We start from the raw sequence: 17103 nt of genomic DNA, 5'->3' as shown, positions 1-17103 counted from the left end.
ATGAAAATTAGCAGGTAAGAACCAATTTTCCTTTATTCAAGTTTACTTAGGGAATAGCCACTGCTATTAATTGCATCAGTAGCATGGGATCTTCTTAGTGTTTGGGTACTTGCCAGGTTCTTATGGCCTGGATTGGCCACTGTTGGAAACAGGATGCTGGGCTTGATGGACCCTTGGTCTGACCCAGCATGGAAAGTTCTTATGTTCTGATGATTTATATTCCACCTTTCAGACATTTAAAAGCCAATTACATTCAGGTACTTTGCATATTTCCCTATCCCCAGAAGGCTCACAATCTTTTATCCTTCTCTTTACGAGCAAGTTTTGTGGTCATATCGTCCGTTCAAATTGCTTACTGCTGATTGCTTGGAACTTAGCTGCAACCACTGAGAGTTTAGTAAAGTAAGCCAACAGCAATAAAGTTATTAAATCTGCAAATTTAGAGGGATGGCACCTGGAGCTCTAGTGAATGCGTCTTACTAGCCTCTCAGGCTCGCAGTCTTAAATCTGTACTTGGGGCAGTGGAGGTTGAAGCGACTTGGCCAGGATCTGAACCCTGGTTTGCAGCCCGCTGCTCTTCCATGCCGCTGTGGGACATAGGTACTTACGTTTTCTTCTTCTGTTCTCAGGGGTCACCACTGCTACTCAGAACCTTGTCCCTCGAACAGCGGTCACTGTCCCACCTCCCCGTGCAGTTCCTCCCTACAAATACAGCCCCAGTGCTCGAAGCCCCCACCCAGCAGGGCAACCTCTGCAGGTAAGAAAGCTATAGTAGGAAAAAAGAAACATGCAAGCAGTCATTGGCAGATGGTGCTGCTTGCTGATCCAGGGTCCAAACAAAGGTTAATGTTATGCCAGCTCTCTCTTATTGCGTAGACAAAATGGGGAGCTGGCACACCTCTGTCACAGCCATGGTATAGTTTGTGCACCCCTGCTCGTCTAGATATTCAGTCTGTCTTGACTGAACACACCCTTTCTCTGCACAATGTCGTGAACCCTCACAGACTCTCCCTGATCTGCAGTCTGTGCAGCACACTCATCCCTCTCTATTATTGGCAGTTCTGTGCTGTTCCGTCACTATAGGTTTCCTACCATGTGGTGCACAGCACTTCCCTGTATGTACCCGGATCAGTCCAGACTCCTGGGTTTTGCTTCCCTGCCAGCAGATGGAGACAGAGAGTCTCACAGACACCGTATGTAACCCAGTCCTTCGATATTTCTCTCTCTCCAGTAGATGGTGTAAAACCTGCAGTCTGGAGAGAGAGAAAAAAAAAAGATTAAAAGACAGAAAATTTCTGGATCCCCCCAGGGGATTGTGAGGTCCTGGTGGGGACATCCCCCCTGGTTTGAGGCGGACGAGCAGGGAGTTGGTGACCCTTCTGTTAGCTCGGTCCGGAGATCTGTGGGGTGGACATCTGGTGGTCCAGATCCCTCGTCCCCCGTGAGACAGCGATGGATCCCGCTGGCAGTTCTGCCCTACAAGCCCAGTGGAGCAGGGGTGACCCTTTTATACAGCTTGTCCTGGGCTGGGTCACTAAAGTTTGGTGAAATGAGATGGATATAGCCAGTGGTCTGGCTCTTTTCTGATCTGCCATGCGGCCTGCGCTCCTGGAACCTGAACATCTGCACCGAAGGAAAATATTGGCTTCTATGTGTCTTTCTATGTTCTCAGAGAGTAAAAAACAAATTAAAAAAGAAAAAGAGAACAAGAACTAGTTAGAGGAATTTGTGCAGCATTGGGGTTCCAGTGGGGGAGCTACCTTAGCAGCTTGGGGAGCTTAGTGATGAGGTTTTTCAGCAACGTCTCTGCCTACAGAGGAGACCGGGCGTTGGCTCCATGCTGCTGAGGTGCTGGTGGTGCTGCGGGTGCGAGGAGGAACAGCATGCATGTGCGGAAAAAGCAGTATGGGGTTTCAGGATTTGCTGCTGGAAGATCGAGCCTCGTGGATGACGGGGTCTAGCACTGAGGCTTTCCCCGTCAGCACTGAAATGGCGGCCATTTTCAGTTCCCTAGCAGCATCGGTGGGGAGAGGCAGGGGAATCCCCTCCTCAACTATCGCCGGCGATTCCTTGTCCCGCAGAGCTGCAGAGAGGCACTGAGGAGGGGTCTCTGGTTCTGGTAGAGGTCTCCTGCCGGTTTTATTTTGCTTATGTGTGAAGCATGTTTAGTGGATGCTGGCGCTCGGCCCCAGTCTCCATGGATTCTCGGCAGGTCAAGTGGCCTGAGCTGTTGAGAAGCTCTTCAGGTCAGTGGTTTTCAGTGCCGGATGTTAAACGGATCCGGGCCTAAGCAGGCTTTGCTTAGCCGTGTGGCAGGCCGTGGAGCGGTTCTTTTCCCACGTGTACACACATTTTTGCTGTGTGGCAGTTGCATGTGCAGGGACCTGTGCTCGTGAGGCTGCAGCCTAGATTTGAGTGCATACATCTGCAATTTGAGCGTGTATTTTCCTAGGTGCTTGTGCGTGTAAGACTGCGACCCAGACTGGAGCGCGGATTTGCACAGGTGCTTGTGCACGTACAACCATGGCCTATACAAGCGCGGATTTGCACAGGTGCTTGTGCACGTACAACCATGGCCTATACAAGCGCGGATTTGCACAGGTGCTTGTGCACGTACAACCATGGCCTATACAAGCGCGTATGTGCACAGGTGCTTGTGCACGTACAACCATGGCCTATACAAGCGCGTATTTGCACAGGTGCTTGTGCACGTACAACCATGGCCTATACAAGCGCGGATTTGCACAGGTGCTTGTGCACGTACAACCATGGCCTATACAAGCGCGGATTTGCACAGATGCTTGTGCACGTACAACCATGGCCTATACAAGCGCGGATTTGCACAGGTGCTTGTGCACGTACAACCATGGCCTATACAAGCGCGGATTTGCGCATGCGCTTGTGCGCTTATGACCACGACCTAGTCTTGAGCACGTGTTTGTGCACATAGGCCTGGGTGGTCTTAGAGCTGAAGTTCAGGAGAACTAGGCTTCTGGAAAGAAGAAGTCCAGGTGCCTTGCTTTCTGTGAGGCTTCTCGTCTGATAGTGACTCAGGCCTCATTCTCTCTCCGTTTGCAACAATGCTATTTAGATGCTCAAAGCGAGTTTGACTACTAAGCTTTTGCCCATGTTGGGACATCCCCTTGGCCTATGATGTCTCTGCAGGGGAAGCAGCTGTGGCATTGAGGTATTTTACTTATTATTTTGCCCGGAGTTGATCACTTTCATATAGAATGTTTTTATTTAGCTTTTTGGCTCAGGCCTTTTCGTTAGCTCAAGATGAGTTACATTCAGGTAGGGCAGGTATTTCCCTGTTTCCAGGCAGCTTACAATCTAAATGTGTACCTGAGGCATTGGGATGGTGAAGTGACCTGCCCAAGATGACCCCTGGCTTCTCTGCTTCTCAGCGCACATTCCTCCACTCTAATATTGCATTCCCAAGTGTTCCCCTGCATTTAAAGATCACCAGGAGGCTTCTCTGTGCAGTTTGCTTTGCTGATTGTTGGGTGGCTGTTGATCTCCTTCCTCCAGGCACCTCAGCCTGCTGTCCATGTGCAGGGACAGGAGCCCCTGACGGCCTCCATGTTGGCGGCTGCCCCACCTCAGGAGCAGAAGCAGATGTTGGGTGAGTAGATGCTGGAGCTGCCCGCGGCTTGCTTTTCTTTCTTAGGAGGTACTTTCACTTTGAGACTGCGCCCGCAGACGTCTGCACAGGCTTTTTCCATGCAAAGTGATGTGCAGACTTGATGATGCCTTCTGTGTGCATTATTTGTTTCCCCAACCTTTTTCTAAATGTGCTGTTGAACAGGGTGTGTTTTTAGCCGCATCAATGTTTCCAAATTATTCATTTGTTATCAATTTTTCAGTCCAACTTAGTAAGGAGCAGTGTCAGCAGTTGAAAAAAGCAAGATGTTAATTCATTCAGCAAGTTAAGGATGCCTGTGATACAATAAAGGTATTTAACGTTGGTGTTTCTTCCTTCTCTATGGGCTTCCAGCTCAGTCAGGACCAAACTCGTTCACAACTACCAAGGGTTACTTCCCACTGTTATTAATTTGCTCTCCCTTGATTGGGGCAGGGACTGTGGCTCTTTGTAGAGCTTGGTACGTACACACACTGAGCGTCACTACAAGGTGTTGTCACTGTGCAATAGAGCAGGGAATGTGGTCTCTGCAGTCTCTCCAGCTTTGCCCAGTCCAGCATCCAGAGCTCCCTCTTGGTAGGAGTTTGTATAGTCAGATTTTTGTAGGCGTTTCTCTTAAGTTGTCGAGAGATCTTTCTGCACTTTTCTGTGGTATTGCCTAGTAAAACCAGGTTTGTCTGTTTTAGAGGCTGCGGTACTATTGGTAAGTAAGAACCTTGAAAAGATTTTCTGCAGAAGCCTTTTTTCCTGAGCACAATGGCTGTCAGTCAGGGGACCTGGCCTCAATTGGATAGGTGTGACTGGTTTTGCAGGGGATTCGGTGCGGTTGCATGGATCTGTCGGTGACACAGGAGAGCACCCTTTGATGGGATGGCTCAGCCTGTAGTAGTGCTGGGCCACTTTGTGCTTGGTGTGGGCTGCAATCTTTTAATCTCTTGCATTAATGCTATTGTCTTCAGTACAGCTTGGGTGGTCTCTCCTTAACCTTCTTTCTCTTTCTTTAGGAGAACGCTTATTCCCACTGATCCAAGCTATGCACCCCAGTTTAGCTGGGAAGATAACAGGAATGCTGCTAGAGATTGATAACTCTGAATTACTGCACATGTTGGAGTCGCCCGAATCCCTCCGCTCAAAGGTAAGCATCTGACTCACTTCCTGCTTTCTCACTGCCACGAGCTTGCCTGGGGCATGGCTGACTGGATCACTGTGTTATTCTGTAGGTGGAGGAGGCCGTGGCTGTGCTGCAAGCTCATCAAGCTAAGAAGGAAGCTGCCCAGAAGGTGGGCGTGGTCGCTGCTACCTCTTAACCAGAAAGGCCTGTGAGTATCCCCTGCAGCCTTTGGATTTCGGGCATCCTGTCTCCTGCTGCTGCTGCTGCTGTGTGCAGCTGTGAGAAGAAGGATGCTAGAGTAGTGCAGAGTGAATCCAGACACCCATCTCCTCTCTGCACATGGGCTTGTCTCTACAACTCTGCTACATCCCGCTTATTTTCATGTTTGGGGTTTAATTAAAGAGGATGGTCCCTCAGTCTTGGCAGAGACTTAACCAGGTTAGTTTAGAAAGGGAGAATTGAGGGTGGCTTTGCTTCACTCCTCTGAGCCTGGCTGAGCTCGGAGCCCTCATGACAGAGTTGTGGGGCTCGGGCACTGCACATGCTAGTGCAATAATAGTCCTGGAAAGTTTCCATGGATACTGACCTCAGGGCCTGGCACACGGTTTCGGAAGCCTTTTCTGCTGCCAGAATCTTGGAATTTTTCAAATTTTTGTCTTCAACAATTTATTTTTCACAGGACATCGAGAAGCCAAATAAATTGTTCACAAACTTCAGCTCCAAGGTGTGAAGATGAAACTCTAGGACAGTCTCCAGCTTTCTGTATCAAGCAGCACCACAGCTCCTGGATTGTTCTCTTCGTACTGTGCAGAGTCCAGAGATGTTTGAGCAAACATTATTTAAATGTTAATGCACTACGAAGCTTAAGGTCCCGAGGCTGAGAGAGAATGAAACCTGAACTGCCTCCTTCAGACAGGACCTGCTAATCTTTGTCTTTTCTGATAACAGGACAATGAGGTTTTTCTGATTTCAACTTTGGTTTTTTTTTTTTTGTTTGTTTGTTTTATCTGGGATTGGTTTTAATTTAACAGGCAGTTTGCAAAGTCTGGAAAGTGTTTCCAAATAAAGGTACTGGTTTCAGTATGGCTGCTGGAGCATTTTGACCAGATGATATTCTTCCCTTGTTTTATGTCAGGAAAGGACTGTGTGAGAATAAACCTGATGTTCTTCCCTTGTTTTATGTCGGGAAAGGACTGTGTGAGAATAAACCTGATGTTCTTCCCTTGTTTTATGTCAGGGAAAGGACTGTGTGAGAATAAACCTGATGTTCTTCCCTTGTTTTATGACTGGAAAGGACTGTGTGAGAATAAACCTGATGTTCTTCCCTTGTTTTATGTCAGGAAAGGACTGTGTGAGAATAAACCTGATGTTCTTCCCTTGTTTTATGTCAGGGAAAGGACTGTGTGAGAATAAACCTGATGTTCTTCCCTTGTTTTATGTCAGGAAAGGACTGTGTAAGAATAAACCTGATGTTCTTCCCTTGTTTTATGTCAGGAAAGGACTGTGTGAGAATAAACCTGATGTTCTTCCCTTGTTTTATGTCAGGGAAAGGACTGTGTGAGAATAAACCTGATGTTCTTCCCTTGTTTTATGTCAGGAAAGGACTGTGTGAGAATAAACCTGATGTTCTTCCCTTGTTTTATGTCAGGGAAAGGACTGTGTGAGAATAAACCTGATGTTCTTCCCTTGTTTTATGACAGGAAAGGACTGTGTGAGAATAAACCTGATGTTCTTCCCTTGTTTTATGTCGGGAAAGGACTGTGTGAGAATAAACCTGATGTTCTTCCCTTGTTTTATGTCAGGAAAGGACTGTGTGAGAATAAACCTGATGTTCTTCCCTTGTTTTATGTCAGGAAAGGACTGTGTGAGAATAAACCTGATGTTCTTCCCTTGTTTTATGTCAGGAAAGGACTGTGTGAGAATAAACCTGATGTTCTTCCCTTGTTTTATGTCAGGAAAGGACTGTGTGAGAATAAACCTGATGTTCTTCTCTTGTTTTATGTCAGGAAAGGACTGTGTGAGAATAAACCTGATGTTCTTCCCTTGTTTTATGTCGGGAAAGGACTGTGTGAGAATAAACCTGATGTTCTTCCCTTGTTTTATGTCAGGAAAGGACTGTGTGAGAATAAACCTGATGTTCTTCCCTTGTTTTATGTCAGGAAAGGACTGTGTGAGAATAAACCTGATGTTCTTCCCTTGTTTTATGTCAGGAAAGGACTGTGTGAGAATAAACCTGATGTTCTTCCCTTGTTTTATGTCAGGAAAGGACTGTGTGAGAATAAACCTGATGTTCTTCCCTTGTTTTATGTCAGGAAAGGACTGTGTGAGAATAAACCTGATGTTCTTCCCTTGTTTTATGTCAGGAAAGGACTGTGTGAGAATAAACCTGATGTTCTTCCCTTGTTTTATGTCAGGAAAGGACTGTGTGAGAATAAACCTGATGTTCTTCCCTTGTTTTATGTCAGGAAAGGACTGTGTAAGAATAAACCTGATGTTCTTCCCTTGTTTTATGTCAGGGAAAGGACTGTGTAAGAATAAACCTGATGTTCTTCCCTTGTTTTATGTCAGGGAAAGGACTGTGTGAGAATAAACCTGATGTTCTTCCCTTGTTTTATGTCGGGAAAGGACTGTGTGAGAATAAACCTGATGTTCTTCCCTTGTTTTATGTCAGGAAAGGACTGTGTGAGAATAAACCTGATGTTCTTCCCTTGTTTTATGTCGGGAAAGGACTGTGTGAGAATAAACCTGATGTTCTTCCCTTGTTTTATGTCAGGAAAGGACTGTGTGAGAATAAACCTGATGTTCTTCCCTTGTTTTATGTCAGGAAAGGACTGTGTGAGAATAAACCTGATGTTCTTCCCTTGTTTTATGTCAGGAAAGGACTGTGTGAGAATAAACCTGATGTTCTTCCCTTGTTTTATGTCGGGAAAGGACTGTGTGAGAATAAACCTGATGTTCTTCCCTTGTTTTATGTCGGGAAAGGACTGTGTGAGAATAAACCTGATGTTCTTCCCTTGTTTTATGTCGGGAAAGGACTGTGTGAGAATAAACCTGATGTTCTTCCCTTGTTTTATGACAGGAAAGGACTGTGTGAGAATAAACCTGATGTTCTTCCCTTGTTTTATGACAGGAAAGGACTGTGTGAGAATAAACCTGATGTTCTTCCCTTGTTTTATGTCAGGAAAGGACTGTGTAAGAATAAACCTGATGTTCTTCCCTTGTTTTATGACAGGAAAGGACTGTGTGAGAATAAACCTGATGTTCTTCCCTTGTTTTATGTCAGGGAAAGGACTGTGTGAGAATAAACCTGATGTTCTTCACTTGTTTTATGTCGGGAAAGGACTGTGTGAGAATAAACCTGATGTTCTTCCCTTGTTTTATGACAGGAAAGGACTGTGTGAGAATAAACCTGATGTTCTTCCCTTGTTTTATGTCAGGAAAGGACTGTGTGAGAATAAACCTGATGTTCTTCCCTTGTTTTATGTCAGGAAAGGACTGTGTGAGAATAAACCTGATGTTCTTCCCTTGTTTTATGTCAGGAAAGGACTGTGTGAGAATAAACCTGATGTTCTTCCCTTGTTTTATGTCGGGAAAGGACTGTGTGAGAATAAACCTGATGTTCTTCCCTTGTTTTATGTCAGGAAAGGACTGTGTAAGAATAAACCTGATGTTCTTCCATTGTTTTATGTCAGGAAAGGACTGTGTGAGAATAAACCTGATGTTCTTCTCTTGTTTTATGTCGGGAAAGGACTGTGTGAGAATAAACCTGATGTTCTTCCCTTGTTTTATGTCAGGAAAGGACTGTGTAAGAATAAACCTGATGTTCTTCCCTTGTTTTATGACAGGAAAGGACTGTGTGAGAATAAACCTGATGTTCTTCCCTTGTTTTATGACAGGAAAGGACTGTGTGAGAATAAACCTGATGTTCTTCCCTTGTTTTATGTCAGGGAAAGGACTGTGTGAGAATAAACCTGATGTTCTTCCCTTGTTTTATGTCGGGAAAGGACTGTGTGAGAATAAACCTGATGTTCTTCACTTGTTTTATGTCAGGAAAGGACTGTGTGAGAATAAACCTGATGTTCTTCCCTTGTTTTATGTCAGGAAAGGACTGTGTGAGAATAAACCTGATGTTCTTCTCTTGTTTTATGTCGGGAAAGGACTGTGTGAGAATAAACCTGATGTTCTTCCCTTGTTTTATGTCAGGAAAGGACTGTGTAAGAATAAACCTGATGTTCTTCCCTTGTTTTATGTCAGGAAAGGACTGTGTGAGAATAAACCTGATGTTCTTCCCTTGTTTTATGACAGGAAAGGACTGTGTGAGAATAAACCTGATGTTCTTCCCTTGTTTTATGTCAGGGAAAGGACTGTGTGAGAATAAACCTGATGTTCTTCCCTTGTTTTATGTCAGGGAAAGGACTGTGTGAGAATAAACCTGATGTTCTTCCCTTGTTTTATGTCGGGAAAGGACTGTGTGAGAATAAACCTGATGTTCTTCCCTTGTTTTATGTCAGGAAAGGACTGTGTGAGAATAAACCTGATGTTCTTCCCTTGTTTTATGTCAGGAAAGGACTGTGTGAGAATAAACCTGATGTTCTTCTCTTGTTTTATGTCGGGAAAGGACTGTGTGAGAATAAACCTGATGTTCTTCCCTTGTTTTATGTCAGGAAAGGACTGTGTAAGAATAAACCTGATGTTCTTCCCTTGTTTTATGTCAGGAAAGGACTGTGTGAGAATAAACCTGATGTTCTTCCCTTGTTTTATGACAGGAAAGGACTGTGTGAGAATAAACCTGATGTTCTTCCCTTGTTTTATGTCAGGGAAAGGACTGTGTGAGAATAAAACCTGATGTTCTTCCCTTGTTTTATGTCAGGAAAGGACTGTGTGAGAATAAACCTGATGTTCTTCCCTTGTTTTATGTCAGGGAAAGGACTGTGTGAGAATAAACCTGATGTTCTTCCCTTGTTTTATGTCGGGAAAGGACTGTGTGAGAATAAACCTGATGTTCTTCCCTTGTTTTATGTCAGGGAAAGGACTGTGTGAGAATAAACCTGATGTTCTTCCCTTGTTTTATGTCGGGAAAGGACTGTGTGAGAATAAACCTGATGTTCTTCACTTGTTTTATGTCAGGAAAGGACTGTGTGAGAATAAACCTGATGTTCTTCCCTTGTTTTATGTCAGGGAAAGGACTGTGTGAGAATAAACCTGATGTTCTTCCCTTGTTTTATGTCAGGAAAGGACTGTGTGAGAATAAACCTGATGTTCTTCCCTTGTTTTATGTCAGGAAAGGACTGTGTGAGAATAAAACCTGATGTTCTTCCCTTGTTTTATGACAGGAAAGGACTGTGTGAGAATAAACCTGATGTTCTTCCCTTGTTTTATGTCAGGGAAAGGACTGTGTAAGAATAAACCTGATGTTCTTCCCTTGTTTTATGACAGGAAAGGACTGTGTGAGAATAAACCTGATGTTCTTCCCTTGTTTTATGTCAGGGAAAGGACTGTGTGAGAATAAACCTGATGTTCTTCCCTTGTTTTATGTCAGGGAAAGGACTGTGTGAGAATAAACCTGATGTTCTTCCCTTGTTTTATGTCGGGAAAGGACTGTGTGAGAATAAACCTGATGTTCTTCCCTTGTTTTATGTCGGGAAAGGACTGTGTGAGAATAAACCTGATGTTCTTCCCTTGTTTTATGTCGGGAAAGGACTGTGTGAGAATAAACCTGATGTTCTTCCCTTGTTTTATGACGGGAAAGGACTGTGTGAGAATAAACCTGATGTTCTTCCCTTGTTTTATGACAGGAAAGGACTGTGTGAGAATAAACCTGATGTTCTTCCCTTGTTTTATGTCAGGAAAGGACTGTGTAAGAATAAACCTGATGTTCTTCCCTTGTTTTATGACAGGAAAGGACTGTGTGAGAATAAACCTGATGTTCTTCCCTTGTTTTATGTCAGGGAAAGGACTGTGTGAGAATAAACCTGATGTTCTTCACTTGTTTTATGTCGGGAAAGGACTGTGTGAGAATAAACCTGATGTTCTTCCCTTGTTTTATGACAGGAAAGGACTGTGTGAGAATAAACCTGATGTTCTTCCCTTGTTTTATGTCAGGAAAGGACTGTGTGAGAATAAACCTGATGTTCTTCCCTTGTTTTATGTCAGGAAAGGACTGTGTGAGAATAAACCTGATGTTCTTCCCTTGTTTTATGTCAGGAAAGGACTGTGTGAGAATAAACCTGATGTTCTTCCCTTGTTTTATGTCGGGAAAGGACTGTGTGAGAATAAACCTGATGTTCTTCCCTTGTTTTATGTCAGGAAAGGACTGTGTAAGAATAAACCTGATGTTCTTCCATTGTTTTATGTCAGGAAAGGACTGTGTGAGAATAAACCTGATGTTCTTCTCTTGTTTTATGTCGGGAAAGGACTGTGTGAGAATAAACCTGATGTTCTTCCCTTGTTTTATGTCAGGAAAGGACTGTGTAAGAATAAACCTGATGTTCTTCCCTTGTTTTATGACAGGAAAGGACTGTGTGAGAATAAACCTGATGTTCTTCCCTTGTTTTATGTCAGGAAAGGACTGTGTGAGAATAAACCTGATGTTCTTCCCCTTGTTTTATGTCAGGGAAAGGACTGTGTGAGAATAAACCTGATGTTCTTCCCTTGTTTTATGTCGGGAAAGGACTGTGTGAGAATAAACCTGATGTTCTTCACTTGTTTTATGTCAGGAAAGGACTGTGTGAGAATAAACCTGATGTTCTTCCCTTGTTTTATGTCAGGAAAGGACTGTGTGAGAATAAACCTGATGTTCTTCTCTTGTTTTATGTCGGGAAAGGACTGTGTGAGAATAAACCTGATGTTCTTCCCTTGTTTTATGTCAGGAAAGGACTGTGTGAGAATAAACCTGATGTTCTTCCCTTGTTTTATGTCAGGAAAGGACTGTGTGAGAATAAACCTGATGTTCTTCCCTTGTTTTATGACAGGAAAGGACTGTGTGAGAATAAACCTGATGTTCTTCCCTTGTTTTATGTCAGGGAAAGGACTGTGTGAGAATAAACCTGATGTTCTTCCCTTGTTTTATGTCAGGGAAAGGACTGTGTGAGAATAAACCTGATGTTCTTCCCTTGTTTATGTCGGGAAAGGACTGTGTGAGAATAAACCTGATGTTCTTCCCTTGTTTTATGTCAGGAAAGGACTGTGTGAGAATAAACCTGATGTTCTTCCCTTGTTTTATGTCAGGAAAGGACTGTGTGAGAATAAACCTGATGTTCTTCTCTTGTTTTATGTCGGGAAAGGACTGTGTGAGAATAACCTGATGTTCTTCCCTTGTTTTATGTCAGGAAAGGACTGTGTGAGAATAAACCTGATGTTCTTCCCTTGTTTTATGTCAGGAAAGGACTGTGTGAGAATAAACCTGATGTTCTTCCCTTGTTTTATGACAGGAAAGGACTGTGTGAGAATAAACCTGATGTTCTTCCCTTGTTTTATGTCAGGGAAAGGACTGTGTGAGAATAAACCTGATGTTCTTCCCTTGTTTTATGTCAGGAAAGGACTGTGTGAGAATAAACCTGATGTTCTTCCCTTGTTTTATGTCAGGGAAAGGACTGTGTGAGAATAAACCTGATGTTCTTCCCTTGTTTTATGTCGGGAAAGGACTGTGTGAGAATAAACCTGATGTTCTTCCCTTGTTTTATGTCAGGGAAAGGACTGTGTGAGAATAAACCTGATGTTCTTCCCTTGTTTTATGTCGGGAAAGGACTGTGTGAGAATAAACCTGATGTTCTTCACTTGTTTTATGTCAGGAAAGGACTGTGTGAGAATAAACCTGATGTTCTTCCCTTGTTTTATGTCAGGGAAAGGACTGTGTGAGAATAAACCTGATGTTCTTCCCTTGTTTTATGTCAGGAAAGGACTGTGTGAGAATAAACCTGATGTTCTTCCCTTGTTTTATGTCAGGAAAGGACTGTGTGAGAATAAACCTGATGTTCTTCCCTTGTTTTATGACAGGAAAGGACTGTGTGAGAATAAACCTGATGTTCTTCCCTTGTTTTATGTCAGGGAAAGGACTGTGTAAGAATAAACCTGATGTTCTTCCCTTGTTTTATGACAGGAAAGGACTGTGTGAGAATAAACCTGATGTTCTTCCCTTGTTTTATGTCAGGGAAAGGACTGTGTGAGAATAAACCTGATGTTCTTCCCTTGTTTTATGTCAGGGAAAGGACTGTGTGAGAATAAACCTGATGTTCTTCCCTTGTTTTATGTCGGGAAAGGACTGTGTGAGAATAAACCTGATGTTCTTCCCTTGTTTTATGTCGGGAAAGGACTGTGTGAGAATAAACCTGATGTTCTTCCCTTGTTTTATGTCGGGAAAGGACTGTGTGAGAATAAACCTGATGTTCTTCCCTTGTTTTATGTCAGGGAAAGGACTGTGTGAGAATAAACCTGATGTTCTTCCCTTGTTTTATGTCGGGAAAGGACTGTGTGAGAATAAACCTGATGTTCTTCCCTTGTTTATGTCAGGAAAGGACTGTGTGAGAATAAACCTGATGTTCTTCCCTTGTTTTATGTCAGGAAAGGACTGTGTGAGAATAAACCTGATGTTCTTCTCTTGTTTTTATGTCGGGAAAGGACTGTGTGAGAATAAACCTGATGTTCTTCCCTTGTTTTATGTCAGGAAAGGACTGTGTGAGAATAAACCTGATGTTCTTCCCTTGTTTTATGTCAGGGAAAGGACTGTGTGAGAATAAAACCTGATGTTCTTCCCTTGTTTTATGACAGGAAAGGACTGTGTGAGAATAAACCTGATGTTCTTTCCCCTTGTTTTATGTCAGGGAAAGGACTGTGTGAGAATAAAACCTGATGTTCTTCCCCTTGTTTTATGTCAGGAAAGGAGACTGTGTGAGAATAAACCTGATGTTCTTCCCTTGTTTTATGTCAGGGAAAGGACTGTGTGAGAATAACCTGATGTTCTTCCCTTGTTTTATGTCAGGAAAGGACTGTGTGAGAATAAACCTGATGTTCTTCCCTTGTTTTATGTCAGGGAAAGGACTGTGTGAGAATAAACCTGATGTTCTTCCCTTGTTTTATGTCAGGTAAAAGGACTGTGTGAGAATAAACCTGATGTTCTTCACTTGTTTTATGTCAGGGAAAGGACTGTGTGAGAATAACCTGATGTTCTTCCCTTGTTTTATGTCAGGGAAAGGACTGTGTGAGAATAAACCTGATGTTCTTCCCTTGTTTTATGTCAGGAAAGGACTGTGTGAGAATAAACCTGATGTTCTTCCCTTGTTTTATGTCAGGAAAGGACTGTGTGAGAATAAACCTGATGTTCTTCCCTTGTTTTATGTACAGGAAAGGACTGTGTGAGAATAAACCTGATGTTCTTCCCTTGTTTTATGTCAGGAAAGGACTGTGTAAGAATAAACCTGATGTTCTTCCCTTGTTTTATGTCAGGGAAAGGACTGTGTAAGAATAAACCTGATGTTTTCTTCCCTTGTTTTATGACAGGAAAGGACTGGGTGAGAATAAACCTGATGTTCTTCCCTTGTTTTATGTCAGGGAAAGTGACTGTGTGAGAATAAACCTGATGTTCTTCCCTTGTTTTATGTCAGGGAAAGGACGTTGTGAGAATAAACCTGATGTTCTTCCCTGTTTTATGTCAGGAAAGGACTGTGTGAGAATAAACCTGATTGTTCTTCTCTTGTTTTATGTCGGGAAAGGACTGTGTGAGAATAAACCTGATGTTCTTCCCTTGTTTTATGTCAGGAAAGGACTGTGTAAGAATAAACCTGATGTTCTTTCCTTGTTTTATGTCAGGAAAGGAATGTGTGAGAATAAACCTGATGTTCTTCCTTGTTTTATGACAGGAAAGGACTTTGGTGAGAATAAACCTGATGTTCTTCCCTTGTTTTATGTCAGGGAAAGGACTTTGTGAGAATAAACCTGATGTTCTTCCCTTGTTTTATGTCAGGGAAAGGACTGTGTGAGAATAAACCTGATGTTCTTCCCTTGTTTTATGTCGGGAAAGGACTGTGTGAGAATAAACCTGATGTTCTTCCCTTGTTTTATGTCAGGAAAGACTGTGTGAGAATAAACCTGATGTTCTTCCCTTGTTTTTATGTCGGGAAAGGACTGTGTGAGAATAAACCTGATGTTCTTCCCTTGTTTTATGTCAGGAAAGGACTGTGTAAGAATAAACCTGATGTTCTTCCCTTGTTTTATGTCAGGAAAGGACTGTGTGAGAATAAACCTGATGTTCTTCCCTTGTTTTATGACAGGAAAGGACTGTGTGAGAATAAACCTGATGTTCTTCCCTTGTTTTATGTCAGGGAAAGGACTGTGTGAGAATAAACCTGATGTTCTTCCCTTGTTTTATGTCAGGAAAGGACTGTGTGAGAATAAACCTGATGTTCTTCCCTTGTTTTATGTCAGGGAAAGGACCTGTGTGAGAATAAACCTGATGTTCTTCCCTTGTTTTATGTCGGGAAAGGACTGTGTGAGAATAAACCTGATGTTCTTCCCTTGTTTTATGTCAGGGAAAGGACTGTGTGAGAATAAACCTGATGTTCTTCCCTTGTTTTATGTCGGGAAAGGACTGTGTGAGAATAAACCTGATGTTCTTCACTTGTTTTATGTCAGGAAAGGACTGTGTGAGAATAAACCTGATGTTCTTCCCTTGTTTTATGTCAGGGAAAGGACTGTGTGAGAATAAACCTGATGTTCTTCCCTTGTTTTATGTCAGGAAAGGACTGTGTGAGAATAAACCTGATGTTCTTCCCTTGTTTTATGTCAGGAAAGGACTGTGTGAGAATAAACCTGATGTTCTTCCCTTGTTTTATGACAGGAAAGGACTGTGTGAGAATAAACCTGATGTTCTTCCCTTGTTTTATGTCAGGGAAAGGACTGTGTAAGAATAAACCTGATGTTCTTCCCTTGTTTTATGACAGGAAAGGACTGTGTGAGAATAAACCTGATGTTCTTCCCTTGTTTTATGTCAGGGAAAGGACTGTGTGAGAATAAACCTGATGTTCTTCCCTTGTTTTATGTCAGGGAAAGGACTGTGTGAGAATAAACCTGATGTTCTTCCCTTGTTTTATGTCGGGAAAGGACTGTGTGAGAATAAACCTGATGTTCTTCCCTTGTTTTATGTCGGGAAAGGACTGTGTGAGAATAAACCTGATGTTCTTCCCTTGTTTTATGTCGGGAAAGGACTGTGTGAGAATAAACCTGATGTTCTTCCCTTGTTTTATGTCAGGGAAAGGACTGTGTGAGAATAAACCTGATGTTCTTCCCTTGTTTTATGTCGGGAAAGGACTGTGTGAGAATAAACCTGATGTTCTTCCCTTGTTTTATGTCAGGAAAGGACTGTGTGAGAATAAACCTGATGTTCTTCCCTTGTTTTATGTCAGGAAAGGACTGTGTGAGAATAAACCTGATGTTCTTCTCTTGTTTTATGTCGGGAAAGGACTGTGTGAGAATAAACCTGATGTTCTTCCCTTGTTTATGTCAGGAAAGGACTGTGTAAGAATAAACCTGATGTTCTTCCCTTGTTTTATGTCAGGAAAGGACTGTGTGAGAATAAACCTGATGTTCTTCCCTTGTTTTATGACAGGAAAGGACTGTGTGAGAATAAACCTGATGTTCTTCCCTTGTTTTATGTCAGGGAAAGGACTGTGTGAGAATAAACCTGATGTTCTTCCCTTGTTTTATGTCAGGAAAGGACTGTGTGAGAATAAACCTGATGTTCTTCCCTTGTTTTATGTCAGGGAAAGGACTGTGTGAGAATAAACCTGATGTTCTTCCCTTGTTTTATGTCGGGAAAGGACTGTGTGAGAATAAACCTGATGTTCTTCCCTTGTTTTATGTCAGGGAAAGGACTGTGTGAGAATAAACCTGATGTTCTTCCCTTGTTTTATGTCGGGAAAGGACTGTGTGAGAATAAACCTGATGTTCTTCACTTGTTTTATGTCAGGAAAGGACTGTGTGAGAATAAACCTGATGTTCTTCCCTTGTTTTATGTCAGGGAAAGGACTGTGTGAGAATAAACCTGATGTTCTTCCCTTGTTTTATGTCGGGAAAGGACTGTGTGAGAATAAACCTGATGTTCTTCCCTTGTTTTATGTCGGGAAAGGACGGAGTGAGAATAAACCTGATGTTTCTTCCCTTGTTTTATGTCGGGAAAGGACTGTGTGAGAATAAACCTGATGTTCTTCCCTTGTTTTATGTCGGGAAAGGACTGTGTGAGAATAAACCTGATGTTCTTCCCTTGTTTTATGTCGGGAAAGGACTGTGTGAGAATAAACCTGATGTTCTTCCCTTGTTTTATGTCAGGGAGAAGGACTGTGTGAGAATAAACCTGATG

The 17103-nt window shown here is 42.7% G+C and overlaps 1 protein-coding gene and 1 non-coding gene across 3 annotated transcripts in view; both read left to right on the top strand.

Annotated features, from left to right (window-relative positions):
- The window catches only part of PABPC4 (poly(A) binding protein cytoplasmic 4), a 49207-nt gene extending 43345 nt beyond the window's left edge, over positions 1-5862 (top strand). For both annotated transcript variants that reach the window (XM_029619277.1, XM_029619278.1), the window contains exons 11-15: positions 630-757; positions 3532-3625; positions 4648-4778; positions 4864-4962; positions 5434-5862. In XM_029619277.1, coding sequence (XP_029475137.1) covers positions 630-757; positions 3532-3625; positions 4648-4778; positions 4864-4950 — 440 coding nt within the window. In that variant the 3' untranslated portion in view covers positions 4951-4962; positions 5434-5862. The remainder of the gene's footprint in view (positions 1-629; positions 758-3531; positions 3626-4647; positions 4779-4863; positions 4963-5433) is intronic.
- LOC115073581 lies at positions 4994-5124 on the top strand. Its single transcript, XR_003852066.1, has one exon. It is a non-coding gene; the product is annotated as a small nucleolar RNA SNORA55 (small nucleolar RNA).
- Positions 5863-17103: the final 11241 nt, after the last annotated feature.

The sequence above is a fragment of the Rhinatrema bivittatum genome, chromosome 11 (genome assembly GCF_901001135.1).
Source record: "Rhinatrema bivittatum chromosome 11, aRhiBiv1.1, whole genome shotgun sequence".
Classification (NCBI taxonomy): domain Eukaryota; kingdom Metazoa; phylum Chordata; class Amphibia; order Gymnophiona; family Rhinatrematidae; genus Rhinatrema; species Rhinatrema bivittatum.
Note: the sequence above shows the minus strand (reverse complement) of the source record. Positions and strands in the feature narration are given on the sequence as shown.